The sequence below is a fragment of the Stegostoma tigrinum genome, chromosome 17 (assembly GCF_030684315.1).
Source record: "Stegostoma tigrinum isolate sSteTig4 chromosome 17, sSteTig4.hap1, whole genome shotgun sequence".
In the NCBI taxonomy this organism is placed as follows: Eukaryota; Metazoa; Chordata; class Chondrichthyes; order Orectolobiformes; family Stegostomatidae; genus Stegostoma; species Stegostoma tigrinum.
In genome coordinates this window covers 6,591,849-6,612,739 of record NC_081370.1, presented here as the reverse complement: position 1 = coordinate 6,612,739, position 20,891 = coordinate 6,591,849, and the positions used below count along the sequence as shown (strand labels likewise).

Sequence of the window (20,891 nt, the reverse complement as noted above, 5' to 3'; positions counted from 1 at the left end):
AACAGAAGAAGCATTGGAACACCATTGCTTTGAAATTTGCCATCCAAGCTGCACATCATCTTGACTTTTAGTTATATCTCCATTCCTCAAAAGTCACTGGGTTAAAATCCTGGAACTCACTTCTGAACAATACTACAGATGTGAGTGCAATAGTTCAAGCAGGCAACTCACCACCCCCTTGTCCAGGGCAGTAAGGGATGCAAAATAAATGCTGGTCATGCCAGTGATGACAATAACCCATTGAACGCAAAAAAGGAAACATGGAAGAAATATTGGAAGAGGTGTAATCGGGAAGCCTGAATTCTTTCTCAGTTTAGCTTCCTTTTTTTCTGAGTTGCTACTCCTGGTTCATGTCATAATGTAGACAAGGCAGGGCAAGGCTAGAAGGCAGCTTCCAAGAACTGTATCCTCTGGTACAGGGATAGGAGCTGCACTGTTGAAGTTATTCTGCAGGGCAGTCTAGTCATCTGAACCTACTGACCCTTTTACAGCGTCATTCCAGCAAAATTGCATCCTAACATGTTGAGAAGATATTCGAATTCTTGTCTTAATCCAAAGTGTAAATGTACTGTTACAAAAAGGAAAAATCTGTGCTGATTTCTCTGCAGTGAGTAAAGGAAAGGGATGATTTATCCTACCAGCCAGCACATGCACAAGTTGGCTCAGTGGTTAGCACTGCTGCCTCCCAGTGTCAGGGATCTGGGTTCCATTCCATGCTTGGGCTACCATCTGTGTGGAGTTTGCACATTCTCCCTGTGTCTGTGTAGGTTTCCTTTGAGTGCTCTGGTTTCCTCCCACAGTCTAAAGGTATGCAGGTTATTTGGATGGGCCATGCTAAATTTCCCATAATGTCCGGAGATGTGGAGGCTGGGGTGGTTAGCCTTGAGAAATGCAGGGATAGGGCGTTGGGTCTGGATAGGATGCTGTTTGGAGGGTCAGTGTGACCTTGATGGGCTGAGTAGCTGGCATTGGGATTCAATGAAAAGCCTAGTAGATGTCTTTACTGCAGCTTTTTGCATTTCAACATTTTACTGACCACATGGCAGAAATGCAAGAGAAATTTCCCAGTTAAAGTTTCCTGTGCAAGGGTGTGCTTTGTAGCAGGTCTCCATGTTGGGGTTGAGAATTCCCTGCATAATACAGCCAGAGTTGTAAAAAGTAGAAGTGGATCAAAAAGCCAAACCAGATGGATGAAGGATCCACAGACAGAGAGTCTTATAATTTGAAAGGCTTTGGCATGGAATTAATTGGAGTGCATTGGACTCAACATGGTAAGTTTTCACTTCCATTGTCAGGATACAGGGCAGAGGAAGAGTGCACATTTCTAGGAAAATGAAGTTAATAAAAAGTCAGGCTTGTGTGCTGAGGCGTATGATGGTGATACACTGTTTCAAATTGGAGTAATTAGCTTAAGAGATCTGCAACCCCACATGAGTGATAGCAACATTCATTTCAAGGCCCCTTCTGGCAAAACAAATAACTTGTTGAAACAGATTCAGGTATAATAATGTTTGTATGCTAAAGTACAGCCGCTGGGGCTACAACCAGAAACCAGTCTTACATTATTGTAGTCACACAGAAGGATAATTTAATATTCAACATCAGGCTTTTTTTGTCCATCTAAATTGATTGAACAAGTGGCTCTAACAAGGGTGGGAGGCTGAATGCCACACATTCAGAAATTGTACTGAGATATGGCATGACATTTTGCTGATTATATCAATCATGTGAATTTACAATGTTTTCTTTTCCTGATATTGGAGTTGAATTAAGGGAATTCAAGGAATTGAAGTTACTTGCTTTAATATATTTTTCCGTGAACTGTCAGCCCTCAGTTTGCTGATTTCAGTGAAGGTGACAATCGGGGGATGGTATTGCAATAAGGCTCTGGACTAGGGAAGAGGAAGCATAGCCTCAATTTGTGTTCACTCTGCAGTAACTTGTGACTTAATGTCAATTGCTGTTGAGGACAGTCAGGCATGGGTTAGCTCAGTTGTCTTCACATGGATGACTCAGGTGCAAGATTAAAGCGCATGGGATTTGAGGAGGTGTATTGAGATGGGTAGGAAACTGGTGGGCAGAGAGGAAATAAAGAACAGGAATTAATGGCTCCTTTTCAAATTGGCAGGTAGTAACTACAGGGATTGGTGCTGGGACCCTAGCTATACGTGATATATATTATTGATTTGGATGAGGGAACATAATGTAACATCTCCAAGTTTGCAGATGACATCAAGTTGGGTGGGAGGGTGAACTGTGACGAGGATGCAGAGATCCTTCAGCATGATTTTGGCGTGTTGGGTGAGTGAGCAAATCAATGGTGGATGCAGCACAATTTGGATAAATATGAGATTAATCACCTTGGGAGCAAAAATAAGAGGGCAAGTACCTGAATGGCTGTAAATTGGGAGAGAGGGGTGTGCAACAGGACCTGGGTGTCCTTGTGTACCGGTCACTGAAGGTAAGCATGCAGGTACAGCAGGCGGTATAGAAGGTAAATGGTATTTTGGCCTTCATTGTGAGAGGTTTTGAGTCCAGCAGCAGGGATAATTTGATGCAGTTGTAAAGGCCTTGGTGAGACCACACCTAGAATATTGTGTGCAGTTTAGGTCTCCTTTTCTGAGGAAGGATGTTCTTGCTCTTGAGGGAGTGTAGCGAAAGTTTACCAGGCTGGTTCTGGGGATGGTGGGTCTGACGTATGAGAAGAGATTGAATAGGCTAGGATTGGTTTCATGGGAGTTCAGACGAATGAGGGCGATATCACAGAGACTTATAAAATTCTAACAGGACTGGACAGGGTCGATGAAGGGAGGATGTTCCCAGTGATGGGTGTGCCCAGAATCAGAGGTCACACTATGAGGATTCAGGGTAAACCATTTTGGATGGAAACGAGGAGACATTTCTTTACCCAAAGAGTGGTGACCCTGTGGAATTCATTACCACGGGAAGTAGTTGATGCCAAAACATCAAAGGTATTCAAGAAGTGCCTAGTTATAGCACTTGGGGTGAATGGGATCAAAGGTTATATGGAGAAAGCAGAATTAGGCAATTGAGTTGGATGATCAGTCATGATCATGAAGAACGTGGAGCAGGCTTGAAGGGCTGAATGGCCTCCTCCTGCTCCTATCTTCTATGTTTCTATCTGGTCCCCTTTGATTGAGGTGTGTTTTTGATGGGACTACGGCTCTGTGTGGGGATAAGTCATTGACCCCAACTGAGGTTTTGGTCCTCGAAGGCACTCACATCATCAAGATGGGCTCTCAGCAATGGGGAGTTGAACTGAGAATTAGACTTTTTAACTTTTTTTTACAGATCTATTATTTATTCACAGTCTGTGGGCATTGCTCATTAGTCCAGTACTTGTTGCCCATTCCTAATTGCCTTTGAGACCAATTAAGAGTTCACACACATTGCTGTGGATCTGGAGTCACATGCAGACCACTCTACATAAGGACAGCAGGTTTACCTCCTTAAAGGACGTTAGTGAACCAGATAGGTTTAAATAGTTGATGATAATTTCATGGTCACTATTACTGAGACAGGATGCAATTCCAGATCTTTTGTAAAAAATGAATTTAAAGTTCATCAGTTGCCATGGTAGAATTAAAACCCCAGAGCCTGAGCCTCTGACGTATTAGCCCAGTGATATTACTATTAAGCCCCAGTATCAGTGAGAATGGGAGAAATAAGTGTCAGGGTGGTGGCTTTTCTCATTGGTGGTTACATTTATTTCCATAATAACCTGTGCTTCCCTTTTGATTGGTGAAATGCAGCACTCTGAAAATGCCCACCCCTCCCAAATGTTCTTCAGCACCTCTGCTAATCTCAGAAAGTTGGATCCAGATCATTATGTTAACAGGTGGACTTTGTGGTGCCACTGCTGGCCAGCAGAGATCTGGGTGGGTGGAATTTAGCATTGGAGGGTGGTCGTGCATAGAAGCAAGGACACAACAGAGGGCGCACCTAAACAAATGTCCACCCATCCTGGTCTCAGATTTACCCAAAGAGGAGAATGGCTACTTGGGGAAAGTTTCAGAATATTGTCACTGCTCATTGACCCATATCCTCAGGACGTTTTCGGGATAGGGGAGAAATCTTGGCAAAAGAGTGGAGGGAATGTTGTAAGTTTCAAAGTTAGCAAAGGAACCCTCTGCCCTGTACTTTTTTAAAACATAGAATAATTCTTCAACGTTTACAATATGTATCTTTATCATCTTTGCACAAACCTAAGAATAAAAAATACCTTAGACATCTAGGAATGAGTGAAGATTATATTTCAGCTAAAGCATTCAGTGATAAACTTAACAACTTTATTCTCACACACACACATCAATTAAGCCTCAGTGTCAACAGCAGCAGAATCCTTAGATTGAATTTATAGGTTTCTGCTCATTCCTAATGCATATTTTTAGCCATGCTCTAAATCATTAAAATGAAATGGGCAAATCCTTAGGATCAATGAGTTAGAAGGAGTGAATGTTGTGTATTTGTTTCTTCAGAAGGTGTTCAGCAATCTTTTACAAGTTTTTTTTTAATAGAAAATCAGCATACTTGAGTTTGGGGTAATATATTAGCACAAACTGAGAATCTAATAATTAGACAGAAAATAGAGACTTGGAATATCTTTCAGCATGCAGGGATTACTAACAGAGGGATGCAAGGATCGGCACCCAGCCTTCAGTTGTTTTCAGTTTATATCAGTGCCATTGCTTAGTGGATTAAAGCATCTGGCTGGTTAATATGAGATCCTATGGATTCAGTGGCACAGTATCCCTGCCTCAGGATTAAGAGACTTAGGTTCAAGTCCCCCATCTGCTGCAGTAACATCTCTGAACAGGTTGATTAGAAAAATATCTAGATGGGGGGCTTTGATAGTGTATCGATAATGCCACCACTTCAAGTCCCACCTGCTTCAGGTGTGTGTAATAACTTTTCTGAACAGGTTGGTTGGAAAAAAACATTTGCACGCACGTCTTTACACTGCACTCAATGAACACAACCCCCATTTGAGGGGCTTTTACGCTACATTGGTAGTGTTCCTACCTCTGTGTCAGAAAGCCTGGGTTCAAGTTTTACCTGCCCTAGAGGCATATCATAACATGTCTGAACAAGTTGTTTAAAATTTTCTAGATAGTTGAATGAGTGAAAAAAAAGCTGATGATACAAAACTAAGCGAGAACGTAAACACTGAGAAGGATGTGAAGAATCTAAAAATGGAGTGAGGTAAGCCAAGTGATTTAGCAAAGTGCTTTGTATAAATTAGGTTCATGTTCTCTGGACTTTAAAAGAATTGGAGATGATCCTACTGAAACATAAACAATTCTTAGAGTCCTCGACAATGAAGACACTGAAAGGTCATTTATCTTGTCTAGAATAAGAAGCCCCTATTTATGGCTGAGGTGGTGAAAGAAGGTTTCCATTCAGAAGCTTATGAATATTTTGGAGCGTGAGTACTCAGCCAATGTGCTATTCAAGTCTGAGATCTCTAGATTATTGGACACCAAGCAAACTAAGGGGTATGGGATAAGGCCAGAAAGTGGAGTTATGCAGAATTTCAGTCATGTTCTTATTGAATGATGGAGCAGAATCAATGAACCATGACTCTCCTGCTCCTATTTATTACTACATTAGGTTATTATGTGTAAAAATTGCAACATGAGAGAAGTGGTCTTAAAACTGATTATGATGTTTGACCTGAAGTGATTAAGCAGCAATGTTTTTCCAAGATAGTTTATTAGGCATATATAAATACTCCACAAAATATTGTGTAATCAACGAAAGTTGCCTTCAAATTATATAAGAAACTGAAATGTAATTCAATGATTCAGAGGGTTTTGCTTTTTAAACATACCACATAGTGCAACAGAGGCCAGAGAGCTTCTCAATATTTGCTACAGTGGCTAACCTCAAGCTGGTCAACAATTAATATGTCAAATCTGGCCTCAGCAACACTAGGGGGAGAGGAAATGTCCAAATCTTGATCAAGATTGAAAGACACCCACTGGATATGTGTCCGGGTAGCTAAGGGTAGAATGGGGTCAACCAATGTGACCTGGGATTGAGTAGTTTGCGTGCAAAAAACAAACACATCGATAAGACATTAGTAGCTAGCCAGCATTTGTACCCTTTCAGTTTTTTATTTGATGGCAAAAAGAGAACACAGGTGATAGCAAAAACATTTGCATGAGCCAGGTGAAATTGGCAATTCAAGATAATAAAATGTGAGGCTGGATGAACACAGCAGGCCAAGCAGCATCTCAGGAGCATAAAAGCTGACGTTTCGGGCATAGACCCTTCATCAGAGAGGGGGATGGGGTGAGGGTTCTGGAATAAATAGGGAGAGAGGGGGAGGTGGACCGAAGATGGAGAGAAAAGAAGATAGGTGGAGAGAGTATAGGTGGGGAGGTAGGGAGGGGATAGGTCAGTCCAAGGAAGACGGACAGGTCAAGGAGGTGGGATGAGGTTAGTAGGAAATTGGCAATTCTGTGGTTTTGGTGTTATCATGGTCAGTGATAGTGGCTGGCATGGAAATCTATATGGATCAAAACCTGAGAAGACCCATCCCTCCAACCTCAGTATTGACCTCATATTTTGAACAGAAAGCATATACATTGTGAGTGACAGTTGTATTTCAGGACTCAGATACAGATTATAAACCTTTAAACCTTCACTGCAGTGCTTTCAGAAGTTGTCCAGATATCTTCTCAGAATACTTGCTTGTGTCTAATGTGCTTCACGAGTCAGAATACAGTATTCAACATAATGCTATGTTAGATCTGAGAGGGGTTTTTTCTTAAAGAAAGACACTTTTAAAGAATCTCAAAAGACATATTTAGAGTCCATCATTCACCAGTCAAAACATTTCACTGAACTCATATTTTGTCTGTCATAGAGCTGCAATTGTGATGCAATGTTGCAAGTTACAGCTGTCAGCTGTGAGTCAGATGTAGCACTCATGCCTCTGAGTCAGAGATTTGTGGGTTTTAAGCAACATTTATGCATGAGATGCAGGCTAGTATCTAACTGACATAGAAAGCCAAGACTTCATCAGCCTTTTCAAGAAGGTGCACAAGATCACGTGAATCTATTCAAAGAAGAGGAGAGCAATTGTCATACTGTTTCAACCAATATATGTCATCAAATCAATGTCACGAAAAAGCATGTTATCTAGTTTCCATCTCATTGTTGTTTCTTGTACCATTCAGGGTGCTTTGAGGTACTTCATCAAGCCATACAACCCAACCACACACAACATCCTGAGAAAGGAATACTTACCATCTACAGTATGACATTTTTACTAATGGCTGTGTTTCCTGCCAAGCCCGTGATATCCAGTGCGATTTGTTGCATTATAATTTTAAAATCTGTAAAAGAAAAATTTTGCCAGTAATGAAATAAAAACAACTCAGGAACAGGAGTGGCAAAGGTACAATTCCGGCTGGTCTTTCTTTTACATGTAAAGGCAGGGTTCCACCCTGTGGAGTAGTTGGCCATTGAATTAAATCATTCAAACATTACTTAACAACAATTTATTTTGTGGTCTAAGAAATATGCTGACTCATACTAGTAGATGAATAATGCAGTATACTGTTATTCATAAGATGAGAGTGTTGCTTATAAGGCCAATCATGACTGCACTTGACACAGTTGGTGGCTCGCTAGGCTATTGAAGAGTAATATTGCTGTAGATCAGAAGTCTCAAATCAGCAAGACTTGGTTGAGACTGCAAATTTCATTCATAAAAGACATGAGTGAGCCAGATGGGCTTTTACAAATGCTGTGCTGACAAGAAAATCAATTGTGCACCACTGAAAATATTTCTAAACTGTACAGCAGTCCTGGGCTGGAGATGGGTTCCATTCTGGAGTCCACTTGCAAATCGATTTGCATGCAAGTTAGAACATAACCCAGGACAATATAAAGCTGATGTTTGTGAGCACAGGAAATGTTCTCAGATTGGGTCTATAAAATTAATACCCCTGAAAGGGGTACTTGATGATGACCAGCATCACAGGAGAATCACCAATTTGAAACATAGATTATGTGAAGTAATCCACAATTATATAAAATGAGAAACCATCAGAATAGTTAAAAAACACTATAATTGTGACAAAGAGAAAACGTTTGCATATTCCCACGAAAATGTTTCTTGACAATTCTTTTAATATTCAGTTAACCTCTGACTCCGTTGTTTATAAGGGCAGTTATCAAGTATTCTGTGAAGTTTCCCTCCTTTCAGAAAATGTACAAATCTGGCAATATGTTTCTCTGGATAGTGATGAGATGCTTCAAGCTAATTTACAAAGAAAGGTTAAGCAACTAGGGAAATAGGCTGAAGATATGATGCAAGTGTTCAACAGAGTAAAAACTGTCAATATGGGGAAAGAACTGCTTATCTATGACTAGATGTCCTCAGCATAAAACTCAGAAACCTAAAACAAGGATATGGCTTAGAAAAAATATCTTTGAATTGTACATGTAGAATTAACTCTGAGAAAATGTATTTGAAACAGTGTCAATTTGCTGTGCATTTAAGAGGCATTAAATTCTGCAAATTAAGAAGGAAATATACATTATCTAAGGTGGGGGTCAGTGGGAAGTAGGAAGCGTTTTCTAATAAAGACTAATTGTATTTCAGATCTGGATTAGTTGGACTCAATATTGCTCAGGGATTGTTTGTTTAAATTCTGTATTTTCTATTATAATTACAGAGTATTGCTCAGTTTGCTCACATATAACGTACCTGCCCCCTTTCTTTTACACAGACGTTTGAAACTAAAATACACCACATTGAAACAAGGCCATCCAGGAAACCAAAAGATAAAGAGATATTGGAATTCTTCACCCGTTGTGAAACAAACGTCTCAGATATCAGCACCTTGGTCAGTTCCCTGAAAAGAGTTGCAGATGATGTAAAAACAACAAAAGAAGAGAAATGTAAGAATGATAACCTTTCAGCCTCTATGACCACTGCGTGTTTTCTCTTCAGCTTTGGTGGATACAATTCTTACCCAGTCATGTGCATGAACTTTTTTTATATATAACATGTTTTATTCAATTTTCCCAGATCCTCTCCAATGTTCTCCTCTGCTGAAGATCTGATTCTGTGCACTTGCTTGCGGAGGTGTGTCATGGCACCTCTGAACAGATTGGCTAAGGAAAATATCTACTAAAGGGGTATCTCAACAGGATATTAATCATGAGTAGGAATCATGCATCATTCCTTTTAACCCTTCAAAACTGAAAGGAGCTGTACAGCTTTACTGCTGTCCCAATGGAGACCAGGAAACTCAAGATGAGATCAGCAATTAAGTCCTTTTCTTTAGAAACTGCTGGATTCAATAGCAATAGCAAAATGCATTTATGTCGAACCAGTAAGATAATAAGATGTCCCTCCCTCACACAGGAGAATGATTCATCAAAATTTCATTCTGATCTACATTAGGAGATGTGTAAGGAAGTCCATAAGGAGATGTGACATGTGACCTGGTTACTGAAGTATGTTGTAAGTAACTGATGGAGGAATGGCAGGTGCAGAGGTTAACACAGGCATTTCCAGAGCTCAGGGCCCTAGTCAGTAACGCCATGACTGCCAACAGGAGACCAATAGAATTGGGGAAGCTCAAGAGGCCAATATTGAAGGGGGTCAGATATCTTGGAGGGTTACGTAGCTGGAGGGAATTACTAAGACAGAGAGGAATTTGTAATCGAGGAGAGGAATCAAAGTAATGGCATTCTGGCAGCTAGTGTGGATCAGTGAGGACAGAGTTAAACAGCACTTGGTGTGAGGTAGCACTCTGGCAGCAAATTCAACTTTATTAAAAGTGGAAAGTGGTGGGTTGACCTGAAGTGCATTGGAAGAGTTATGTCAGAGGTAACAAAGACATCACTAAAGATTTCCAATAACATATGAACTGAAGCAAGAGCAGAGATCGGTGCTTTACGCATAGTGATGTAAGTGAGTTTCATATAATCCTTCATAGAAGGTAGGCATTCCTGGCCAGGCCAATATTAATTGCCTAATTATTGATTAATTGCCCTAGAGAAACTGGGGATGAGCTGCCTTCTCAAACTGCTGCTGTCACTGGGGTGTGAGGACACACATTGCTGTTGGGAAAGGAGTTCTGAGATTTTGGCCCAGTGACAATGAAGGGGCAGTGATATAGTTCCAAGTCAGGATGTTGGTGGCTTGGAATGGAACTTTTAGGGAGTATGTTCCATGCACCTACGCCCCGGTCTTTTCAGATGGTAGCAGGTTGCAAGTTTGGAAGGGGCCTTAGTGACTTACTGCAGTGCATCTTATAAATGGTACACATTAACTGGACTATGCATCTGTGAAAAGAGTGAATTTTGAAGGTGAGGTGTGGAGACCCATGAAACAAGTTTCTGAAGTGATGGAAATGTGGTCAGAAGTTTATTTCATTGTTAAATTAGCCGCCAGATTTCAACCACATAAGGTACTTCATTTTCCCTGCCAAAGCTGTCAAATTTGTTTAAAAACATCCGTGGACCTGCATTCAGTTTGAAATATCACCTCCATCCCGAGAAGGGGTGAAATGAGAAAATCTGTAAGAAAAATATTGGAAAGTTTAAGAAAAACAAAATTGCTATACTTTTTGAGTATGATGCATTAATTATATGGCAGGTTATCATGAATGTGAATGAAATGTAGACAGCATGTGAATTAAAAAAGATATGTAGGACTGCTCATAAACTGCGGCAATGTTTTTAAAGAAATTACATTAATATGATGCCTCATTGCAATGCTGAAGAATGACATGGCATGCGTCACATTCAATGAATTGTAATTAATATTCTGACCAATGAACAGGACACAATAACGGCATACAAGTAGCAACCAAATGAATGTTATACAGGTGAGCTGAGGAGAACCTCATTCTTCCTGGAATTATCAAGGATGTTCACCAGAAATAAATAAATCAACACCGACAGTGCAACATTCCCTCAGCGCTGCACTGAAATATTGGCCTTGTTTATGTGTCCAAATCCTGAACTAGGTACTAAACAGCCTTCTGACCATGTATCACAGATGAGCATGTTGTCAACTGAGCTAAGATAATGCATTCCAGATATTTGTTATGCACTGTCATATAATAGTGTTATTTTTTAGCTTTTAAATAGCAAAGAATTGTACTCAATTTCTTTCAATTATACCATTTAAAATACATTATCTATATTATAATGTATAATATATAGATATCAGTCAATATATGTATTCCAGTTAATGCTTCAAGCTTCCACTACTTTCTATAGCATAATGGAAAACTGAGAGGCTGGAAACGTAAGGCAGTAATTCTTCCCAGCTATCTTCATGCCCCAGAGCAGAGTTTATGCGTAGCACGGGTTCTACAATTGGACCAGGACAAAGATTAAATAATATTAAATGACTGCTGCTCCTCTGATGTTGCTGATAATTAAATTCATTCAGTGACTCATTGAGTTAAAATCATCTACAATCCTGATGGGACAAACAGATTTGCTGTAGGTACGTACCAGTGACATGTTACATTACCCTACCCTTACTTAGTTCCTCCATTTATCATGCTGATCATTTGAAAATACTGCAGACTTATTCTGTCCATTACAGGGTCTGTATAAAGTGGTTATCTTCAAATAATACTCTGGTTCCTACATTACAGGTTCTTTCGATACTTTGAAATGCTCCAATTAGTTACCTTCTTCCCCATTTTGTTTCCCCTTTTTCTGCTTCTAGTTCATTGGTTTCCAAAAAAACTGTCAGATTTGGATAGATGTCACCAATTAGTTACAAAATATGAGCCGGAGCTGGATCTGGATCACCCGGTAAGGTTGGATGTTTACATGAAGGAATCTTTGCTGGGGATATGTGACGAACCAAAATCTTTCAATTCAAAGGAATAAGAGTTGGTAAACAGATTGGGAGGAGGCCCATACGGAACACATTCATGAACAAAGACTAGGCAGGACAAATGGCCCGTTTCTGGGCCATCAAACTGATGTTGCCATGCCTGCTATAGTTAATAGCAACAGTTCAGGTCGCACTGTTATAGAAAGGATATCACTAAGCTGGAGAGGGATCAGAAGAGATTTACCAGGATGTTGCTGGGAATGGAGAGTTTGAGTTATAAGGAGAGACTGAATAGGCTGGGGCTTTTCTCGCTGGAGCGCAGAAGGTTGAGGTGTGACCTTATTGAGGTTAATAAAATCGTGAAGGCCATAGATAAAGTGAATGGCAGGTGATTTGCCTGAGGGCAGGGAATTTCAAGCGTGCACATATTTTTATGGTGAGAAGAGAAAGATTTAAAAAAAAACAAGGAAGGCAATTTTTTTTTAATGTAGGCAGCAGTTCATGTGTGGAATGACCTTCCAGAAGATGAACGCAGACACAGTTACAACATTTAAAAGACATTTGAGCAAATATATGAATAAAATGTTTGGCGGGATATCGAACAAGTGCAGGAAAGTGGGAAGAGTTTAGTTTGGGATTATGTTCACATGGGCTGATTGGAGTGAAGTGTCTGTTTTCATGATGTGCGACTCTTAAACTTACTGAACAGCTACAAAATACAATGAAAAGAGATGTGTGTCTTTTGCTCGATACTGTTCACTTTGTGTTCATGCTGTATGCTGTTGCATTCCTGCTTGCAGATAGGATTATATAACCTGTGCTAATATAATTCTCCTCAGCACAATTCTATTCCTTTCTGTTCACCTGTAAGAAGCAAGTGCTATCTGTTGCTCACTACCTTAAATCTCGGCATTTCTGGAATAGGTACTTTGGAGGTGCTTGGCATCAAAAGAAAGATTAACACATGTGACAAAGAAATAGCTAAACGCATACAGCACATTCCACATAAAGTGGAAAGGCCAGCTCTCAAGCAAAATTTCTGTAGTTTTGCAGTCTTCATAGGTCTGGATGTGTAGCCTGCCAATAGTGTTGGTGGTCAAGAATTAGTTAGTGATTCCATCACCTTGCATTCCTCTGTGTCTATGAGTCTCCAAGCACCAGATCAGCAGACATACGGTCTGGAAAATGAAATTCAAATGATTGGAGGAAGCATAGTAGTGGGCAGCGGGGACAGCTCTTAGCAGATGTAGCATTGGAGTGAAGTTTAATGCCAGCTCTTGCAGTAGTTAATGATCAATGCAACTGGATATAACTTATGCTGAAAATTAATATCATTACAGCCACTACAAATGTACTCTGAAATATCTGAGAAAAACTAGAATGCAGACGACAACTTGCATTCATATAGCATCCTACAAGTGCTCAAGTTGTCCCAGATCTCTTCATAAGCAATAGATGCTTCCATGGTGAGGCCACTGATGTATTGTAAGAAATGTGACTGCCTATTTAAACAAACTGAGCTCTCCCAAACAGCAATGTGACAATACCCAGATAATCTGTGTAACTGTTTTTACTTTTCACGTTGTTGCTTGAGGGATACTGGGTTCTAGGGAGGGGTCCCCTGCCGTTTGTCAAATTGTGGTAAGGGATTATTTACATACACCTGAAAGGTCAGAGAGAGCTTTGGTTTAACATCTCCTTCAAAAGGCAGAATCTTGAACAATGCAGTCCTGCACTAAGAACATCACACTTGATTTGTGCAAAAGAAGCAAATGTGATGTGAAAAAAAAACTTTCACACAGCAAGCAGTTAGGGTATGGAATATGTTGCCGGAAAAAATAATTTGATTGGATTTGAATTGATCTGATTTACTATTGTCACATGTACCAAGGTACACCTAAAAGTATTGTTTTGTGAGCTAACCAGACAAGTCATACCTCACGTAAGTACATCAGGGTAATAGATAATAGGTAATAGAGTGTGGAATATAGTGTTATAGCTACAGAGGAAGCGCATCAAAAGATCAACTCTAATGTATGAGAGGTCCATTCATAAGTCTGATACCAGCAGGGAAGAAGCTGTCCTTAAATCTGTTGGCTCATGTTTTCAAACACTTGTATCTTCTGCCCAATAAAAGGGGGTGGAAAAGAATATGATCAAGGTAGGAAGGGTCTTTGATTATGTTAGCTGCTTTCCAAGGGCAGCAGGAAGAGTCATTGGAAGGAAGGTTGGTTTTACCAGTATCAGTTGGGGCCATAACAATTCTGTGATTCCTCATTCAAAGCAGTGCAGTGCGACTTAAACCAATGACCTTGGATTCAAAGGCAAGAGTTCTACCATTGGCCATGGCTGGGGGAAAGGAGAGACTGAGACTGTTCACAGTTACGGCCAAACTCACTGTCTTATTAGCGTCTGCATTTAAGATACCAGCAGATGGCAGTATTGCCCTGGAAAAGTGGACCCTGCTAAAAACATCTTTGGACATTGCTAGAATGTGTCCACAGCTGCATGGCAAAAGCTAGCTATAAGCATTCTACTTCTCATACAGTTGAACCTGCCTCTTATCCATCATTTTTTATTCCTCAAAAATGAAGCACTAAGAGCGTGCAATTCACTGCTCTGTGGTAAGAATTGCAATTTCAGCAGCAAATCAGCAAAGTGTAGAAGTTAGGAAAACTGATGTAACGGAAAATGATGGAAATATTCAGCAGGTTAGGCAATATCTGTAGAGAAAGAAGTTGAATGAATGCTTCAGGTTGATAGTCTCTGATCAAAATTCATTCAGCAGATTCAGCAAAATGGCTTTGAATATTTACTTCCGCCTGCTTAATATTGATCACTTAACGTGGATAAGCAGAATGCATATAAATGCAGAATGTGTTAGAATGGATTAAAACAATCTAAAGCGTAAGCCTGTAAGTGAATCAGTTGCAGACGCAGCAAAATTACTTTCCAGCTCAATGCTCTAGCCCTCATTGTAAATTCCTTGCTGGTGGAATCCTTGCCTTTTGTCATGATGTATCTCTGAATCTTGGATTATATCCCAGAAACGTCCTGAACAAAAAATGCCAGAACGCTGTATTATTAAGTGATAATAATGACATATTATAAAAAGCATGATTAACTGTGAAGATTTGTTCCATTTGTCACCCTACACTCCCCAGTCATTTCATGCGTTTGTCAACAGAGGGCAGCAAAAGACGTGATGTGATGTCAAGAACATTCCCAGCTTTTAGCAAGGGGGATCGTGCCTTTGACAACTATGGCTATGTTTTTAATTTATTCCTTCATGGGATGTGGACACGGCCGAATTCCTCATCTTTCATTGCCCTCGAGAAGGAGATGGTGACCTGCCTCCTTGAACCACCGCAGTCCTTGTGATGCATCTCCATCCACAGTGCTTTTCGTGAACAAGGTCCAGGATTTTGACCCAGTGACGGTGACGGAAGGCAATGTAGTAAGTCAAGGCGTTGTGTGGCTTGGAGAGGAACCTGTCGGTGGAGGTGTACTCATGGATCCACTGTCCTGTGCTAGCTGTTAGAGACTTGTGGGTTTGGAAGGCACGATGCATTTTGAAGACAGTGCACACTGCTGCCACTGGGCATTGGGTAGTGCAGAGACTGATTGCTGACACTGGTGCCTGGAGTACCAATGAGGCCGCTTGTTTAGTCCTGGAAAGTGTCAAACATTTAGAATGTTGTTGCGGTGGGGCTCATCCAGGCAAGAGGAGAGTATTCTATCACTTTCTTAACTTGTGCCTTGTAGATAGTAGTACTGGTGAGTCAGGAGCTACTCACTTCAAAATTCCTTGCCTCAACCTGCTCTTGTAGTGACAGTTTTTTTAATACAGCTGATCCAGTTCAATTCCTTGTCAATGGCGAACCCCAGGATGCTGATAACTGTATTTCATCAGGGGTCATGCCATTGACCATCAAGTGGAGATGGCTAGCTTCTCCCTTGTTGAAGATGGTCATTGGCTGGCATTTGTGTGGCATGAATGTTATTTGTCATTTATCAGCCCAGAAAGATTGGTGAATGATACTCAACATTGTGCAATCATGGACGAACATCCCCCGCTTTTGACCTTACAATGGATGAAATGTCATTGATGAAGCAACTGAAGAGAGTTGGACCTGGCCCTGAGGGACTCCTGCAGAGATGTCCTGGAGCAGTGATCATAGGTTTCCAGAAACCTCAACCATCTTTTTTTATACTGAGTATGACAGCAACCAGTGGAGACTTTTCCCTAATTCCCGTTGACTCCAGTTTTGCTAGGGCACCTTGATACCACACTCGGTCAAATGAAGCCTCCATGCCAAGGTTAGTTCTCCTCCTGATGCTCATGGTGCGCAGACATCTGAAGTCAGCAGGTGTGGGATCTTGGAGAAACCTTGGAGAAGGTGTGCAACTGAGATTGAACAGATCAGAGGCCATCACTCCCATCTTACCTGTGGTTCAGCTCATTTGTCCATGTTTGGAGCAAGGCTGTAGTGAGGTGACAGGCAGAGTGCCCCTGGCGGAACCCAAACTGAGCATCAATGTGTAGGTTGTCACTGTTACTGATTACTCTGTTCAGGACAATTGAGTTGTCAATGGCTTCATCCCTCACACCATAAGCAGGTGATGCAGAATCATTCTGTAGATCTCGTAAAGCATCTACGTGATACAAATGAGACTGAACAATTGTCAATCAATAGTCAAAAAACACAAGCATTTTCCAAGCAGACAAAGCACCTTCACCGATAATAAAATGTGAGGCTGGATAAACACAGCAGGCCCAGCAGCATCTCAGGAGCACAAAAGCTGACGTTTCGGGCCTAGACCCTTCATCAGAGAGGGGGATGGGGTGAGGGTTCTGGAATAAATAGGGAGAGAGGGGGAGGCGGACCGAAGATGGAGAGAAAAGAAGATAGGTGGAGAGGAGAGTATAGGTGGAGAGGAGAGTATACGTGGGGAGATAGGGACGGGATAGGTCAGTCGAGGGAAGACGGACAGGTCAAGGAGGTGGGATGAGGTTAGTAGGCAGGAGATGGAGGTGAGGCTTGGGGTGGGAGGAAGGGATGGGTGAGAGGAAGAACAGGTTAGGGAAGCAGAGACAGGTTGAACTGGTTTTGGGATGCAGTGGGTGGAGGGGAAGAGCTGGGCTGGTTGTGTGGTGCAGTGGGGGGAGGGGACGAACTGGGTTGGTTTTGGGATGCGGTAGGGGAAGGGGAGATTTTGAAGCTGGTGAAGTCCACATTGATACCATTGGGCTGCAGGGTTCCCAAGCAGAGTATGAGTTGCTGTTCCTGCAACCTTCGGGTGGCATCATTGTGGCACTGCAGGAGGCCCATGATGGACATGTCATCTAAAGAATGGGATGGGGAGTGGAAATGGTTTGCAACTGGGAGGTGCAGTTGTTTATTGTGAACCGAGCGTAGGTGTTCTGCAAAGCGGTCCCCAAGCCTCCGCTTGGTTTCCCCAATGTAGAGGATGCCACACCAGGTACAATGGATGCAGTATACCACATTGGCAGATGTGCAGGTGAACCTCTGCTTAATATGGAAAGTCATCTTGGGGCCTGGGATAGGGGTGAGGGAGGAGGTGTGGGGGCAAGTGTAGCATTTCCTGCGGTTGCAGGGGAAGGTGCTGGGTGTGGTGGGGTTGGAGGGCAGTGTGGAGCGAACAAGGGAGTCACAGAGAGAGTGGTCTCTCCGGAAAGCAGACGGGGTTGGGTTGGGAAAATGTCTTGGGTGGTGGGGTCGGATTGTAGATGGCGGAAGTGTCGGCGGATGATGCGTTGTATCCGGAGGTTGGTGGGGTGGTGTGTGAGAACGAGGGGGATCCTCTTAGGGCGGTTGTGGCGGGGGCGGGGTGTGAGGGATGTGTTGCCGGAAATGCGGGAGACGCGGTCAAAGGCGTTCTCGACCACTGTGGGGAGAAAGTTGCGGTCCTTGAAGAACTTGGACATCTGGGATGTGCGGGAGTGGAATGCCTCATCGTGGGAGCAGATGTGGCGGAGGCGGAGGAATTGGGAATAGGGGATGGAATTTTTGCAGGAGGGTGGGTGGGAGGAGGTGTATTCTAGGTAGCTGTGGGAGTCGGTGGGCTTGAAATGGACATCAGTTACAAGCTGGTTGCCTGAGATGGAGACTGAGAGGAAGCACCTTCACCACTTGACAACTTCTCAACCAGCTCTTATACAGGTGCTGACATTAACATCACAACATACTGTAGCAAGGCAATGATTGAATAAATGAATCTGACCTTCTTCTATTAGCACTGTGCCAATGTCCTGGTTTATTCAAGCTATTTGCCATTCAAAGCTGAAAACCAGACTCGCCGAAGTGAGTGGAATAATGCAGAAGCCCAAAACCTGTGACAAGGAATGACAATAATTAAGAAGCCCCTCAGTAAAACTCACCTTAACACTGAAAAACAAACTACACACAATTTCATTAATAGCTCCATTTAAGCATAAAATGTTGCAATATGATTTGTCATGGAGTTATAGAGTCACAGAATTGTACAGCAAGGAAACAGACTCTTCAGTACAACTTGTCATGCCAACCAGACATCCAAAATCAATCTAGTCCCACTTGACAGCATTTGGCCTGTACCCCTCTAAACCCTTCCCATTCACTTACCTATCCAGATGCCTCTTCGATGTTGTAATTGTACCAGCCTCCAGCACTTCATCTGGCAGCTCCTTCCATACACACACCACTGTTTGCATGAATAGGTTGCCCCATAGGTCCCTTTTAAATCCTTCCCCTCTAGTCTTAGAGTCCTCTACCCTGGGGAACAGACCTTGCCTATTCACTCCATTTATGCCCGTCATGATTTTATAAACCTCTACAAGATCACCCCTCAGCCTCTGACACTCCAGCCCCAGTCTATTCAGCCTTGCTTTATAACTAAAACCCTCCATTCCCAGCAACATCCTGGTAAATCTGAGATAGTAAGAACTGCTGATGCTGGAGTCTGAGATAGCATCGTGTGGAGCTGGAGGAACACAGCAGGCCAGGCAGCATCAGAGGTGCAGGAAAGCTGATGTTTCAGGTCAGGACCCTTCTTCAGAAAATAAGAAACCAGAAACTTTGTATAAAGTTGACAAAGTGTAATTTGCCAGGCACTTACTAAGAGAATAAAGCAACAGGATTTTAAGGGTTTGAATAAATAACAAAAAAAAAATTTAGAACAGTGATATAATCCACAATATACACAGACAGCTTATTTCCAGCATCCAGAACTAACCTCAGGTATATATAGATAATAAATTAACTATGGTTGAACATCCATAATGGGATCAAGACAGATGCCATGGGTTTTGCCATAATTCCACGGTGTTAGTGCTGCTGTGGTTCATCAAACCTGATTAAACTTTACAAGTGATTCCAATTTCTTCTCTTTCAAAGATTTTGGAGCTCTTTCAAAAACAGATTGTTTCTACAGTCGCTCACATTCTGGTCATTTGCTCTTCCAACTGGGACTGCACTCTCCTGGTTTCTGAGGCACCTGCTCACAGGCACATTTTCAGCTTTTCACAGATAGCTGGCTTTGCCAAACTGCTACTGCCTCCTGTATTGCTCCAAGTTATAACCTTGGTCAGATCCATAAAGCAAATGCTGCTGGTGGACTTTCTTCATCCTTGCAGTCAATTGCACTGAACTATTAACAGCATTTACAACTATAGCTCCCAGAGCTTTTCCTGAGCCTGAAACCCAACATTTAGCTGCACCTCCTGCTCCTTTGGACTTCTGAGCCTTAATAATTTTAAGCCTGCAATAGCAGCATCTTTTCAAGATGGTACTTCTCCTTCCTTCTCCTATGTATGGGACTGACGAAAAACCCAAAGTTAGCATCATTCTCCTCTGATTGCTTCCACTAACTCGTTAACCTTGACTGTTCATTAACCCTTGAACTGATCTGTATGATGAACTGAGACATTGCAACAAACCCCACCCTCATTGCAAGACGGTATTGAATGGACTGCTTTAAAATAGTTAAATGGAGCAACTCCTTGAAACTGTCTCTTTCTTGAATTTTACAATAGTCACAGCCTGTTGACTTGGGCATTACAAAATGGAGACAAAGGAAGATTTCATTACACTATGCACTTATTTGATGAAAGCAGAGTATAATGTTGAATATTTTTATGTCTTTTTAAACGACTACATGGTTCAATGCAATGCAAATGTCACTCAATTTAAATGGTGGTTTATTTAAAATAAACCATCTTTTGACATTGAGTTGCTACTTAGTCCATTCACCTTTTAGGATGGAGGATTATGTGGTCCACCCTCATTCAGTAGTTTATTTTGTTTTGGTCACTGCCTGGTCCCTGTTGTGTATCCTGAAAGCAAGAGCCTGCCAAAAAGATCAGCGTAACATTTTATGATTTGTTTTAGCTGAACTACAAAACAGGGTCTAAAATCCTATAAACTGTCAGCTTCGACCCTGCAGAACTCAGGAAGTTTATGGGACTCTACCCAGACTCAACATTCTACTGAGGCACATCGTGTTCTTTACATCTGTTTCTGTGCACTCAAGTTTATTGTAGCTGCAGCCAATGTCTCCCTCTCCACGTATATTGTAAGTACGCGCATTTGTTTGTGGTTTGGACTGGACTGATTTTATAGCCACGTCTGGGTTGCCCAGAAAGTCCTAAAATGTAAATCAGACTCCATAGGGGACGATGTTTAAAGGGGACTGAGCCTGGAGCATATCCCAGAAAACTGCACATTTTCAAGGTTGAGGAACTGCAAGCTCGAGGTTTATTTATTTGGAATTTTAAACAGCATTTGATATGCCACCACGTAAGGGACTAATGGGTAATAGAGCGGAACGTGGAATTAAGAAGGAATACGGCCATATGCATGACAGGTAAAAAGAGCGGAGTGATGAGATGAATGATGAATCACAGGCTTCATCTGTGTGTGGGGTCCCTTTGATTTGCACAACTGAACTGACCTTCGGAGCTGAGGGAACAGCATTGAAACTTGCTGACGACACCGATTTGGGAGCATATGTTTTCAGGGCTGCAGGAGGAGTTAGAAAGATT

The 20,891-nt window shown here is 41.8% G+C and overlaps 1 protein-coding gene across 4 annotated transcripts in view; it reads left to right on the top strand.

Annotated features, from left to right (window-relative positions):
• th (tyrosine hydroxylase) overlaps positions 1 to 20,891 on the top strand; it is a 63,190-nt gene that overhangs the window by 15,334 nt on the left and 26,965 nt on the right. For all 4 annotated transcript variants that reach the window (XM_048545544.2, XM_048545543.2, XM_048545542.2 and 1 more), the window contains 2 exons: positions 8,766 to 8,937; positions 11,735 to 11,823. In XM_048545544.2, the coding sequence (XP_048401501.1) occupies positions 8,766 to 8,937; positions 11,735 to 11,823 (261 nt within the window). The remainder of the gene's footprint in view (positions 1 to 8,765; positions 8,938 to 11,734; positions 11,824 to 20,891) is intronic.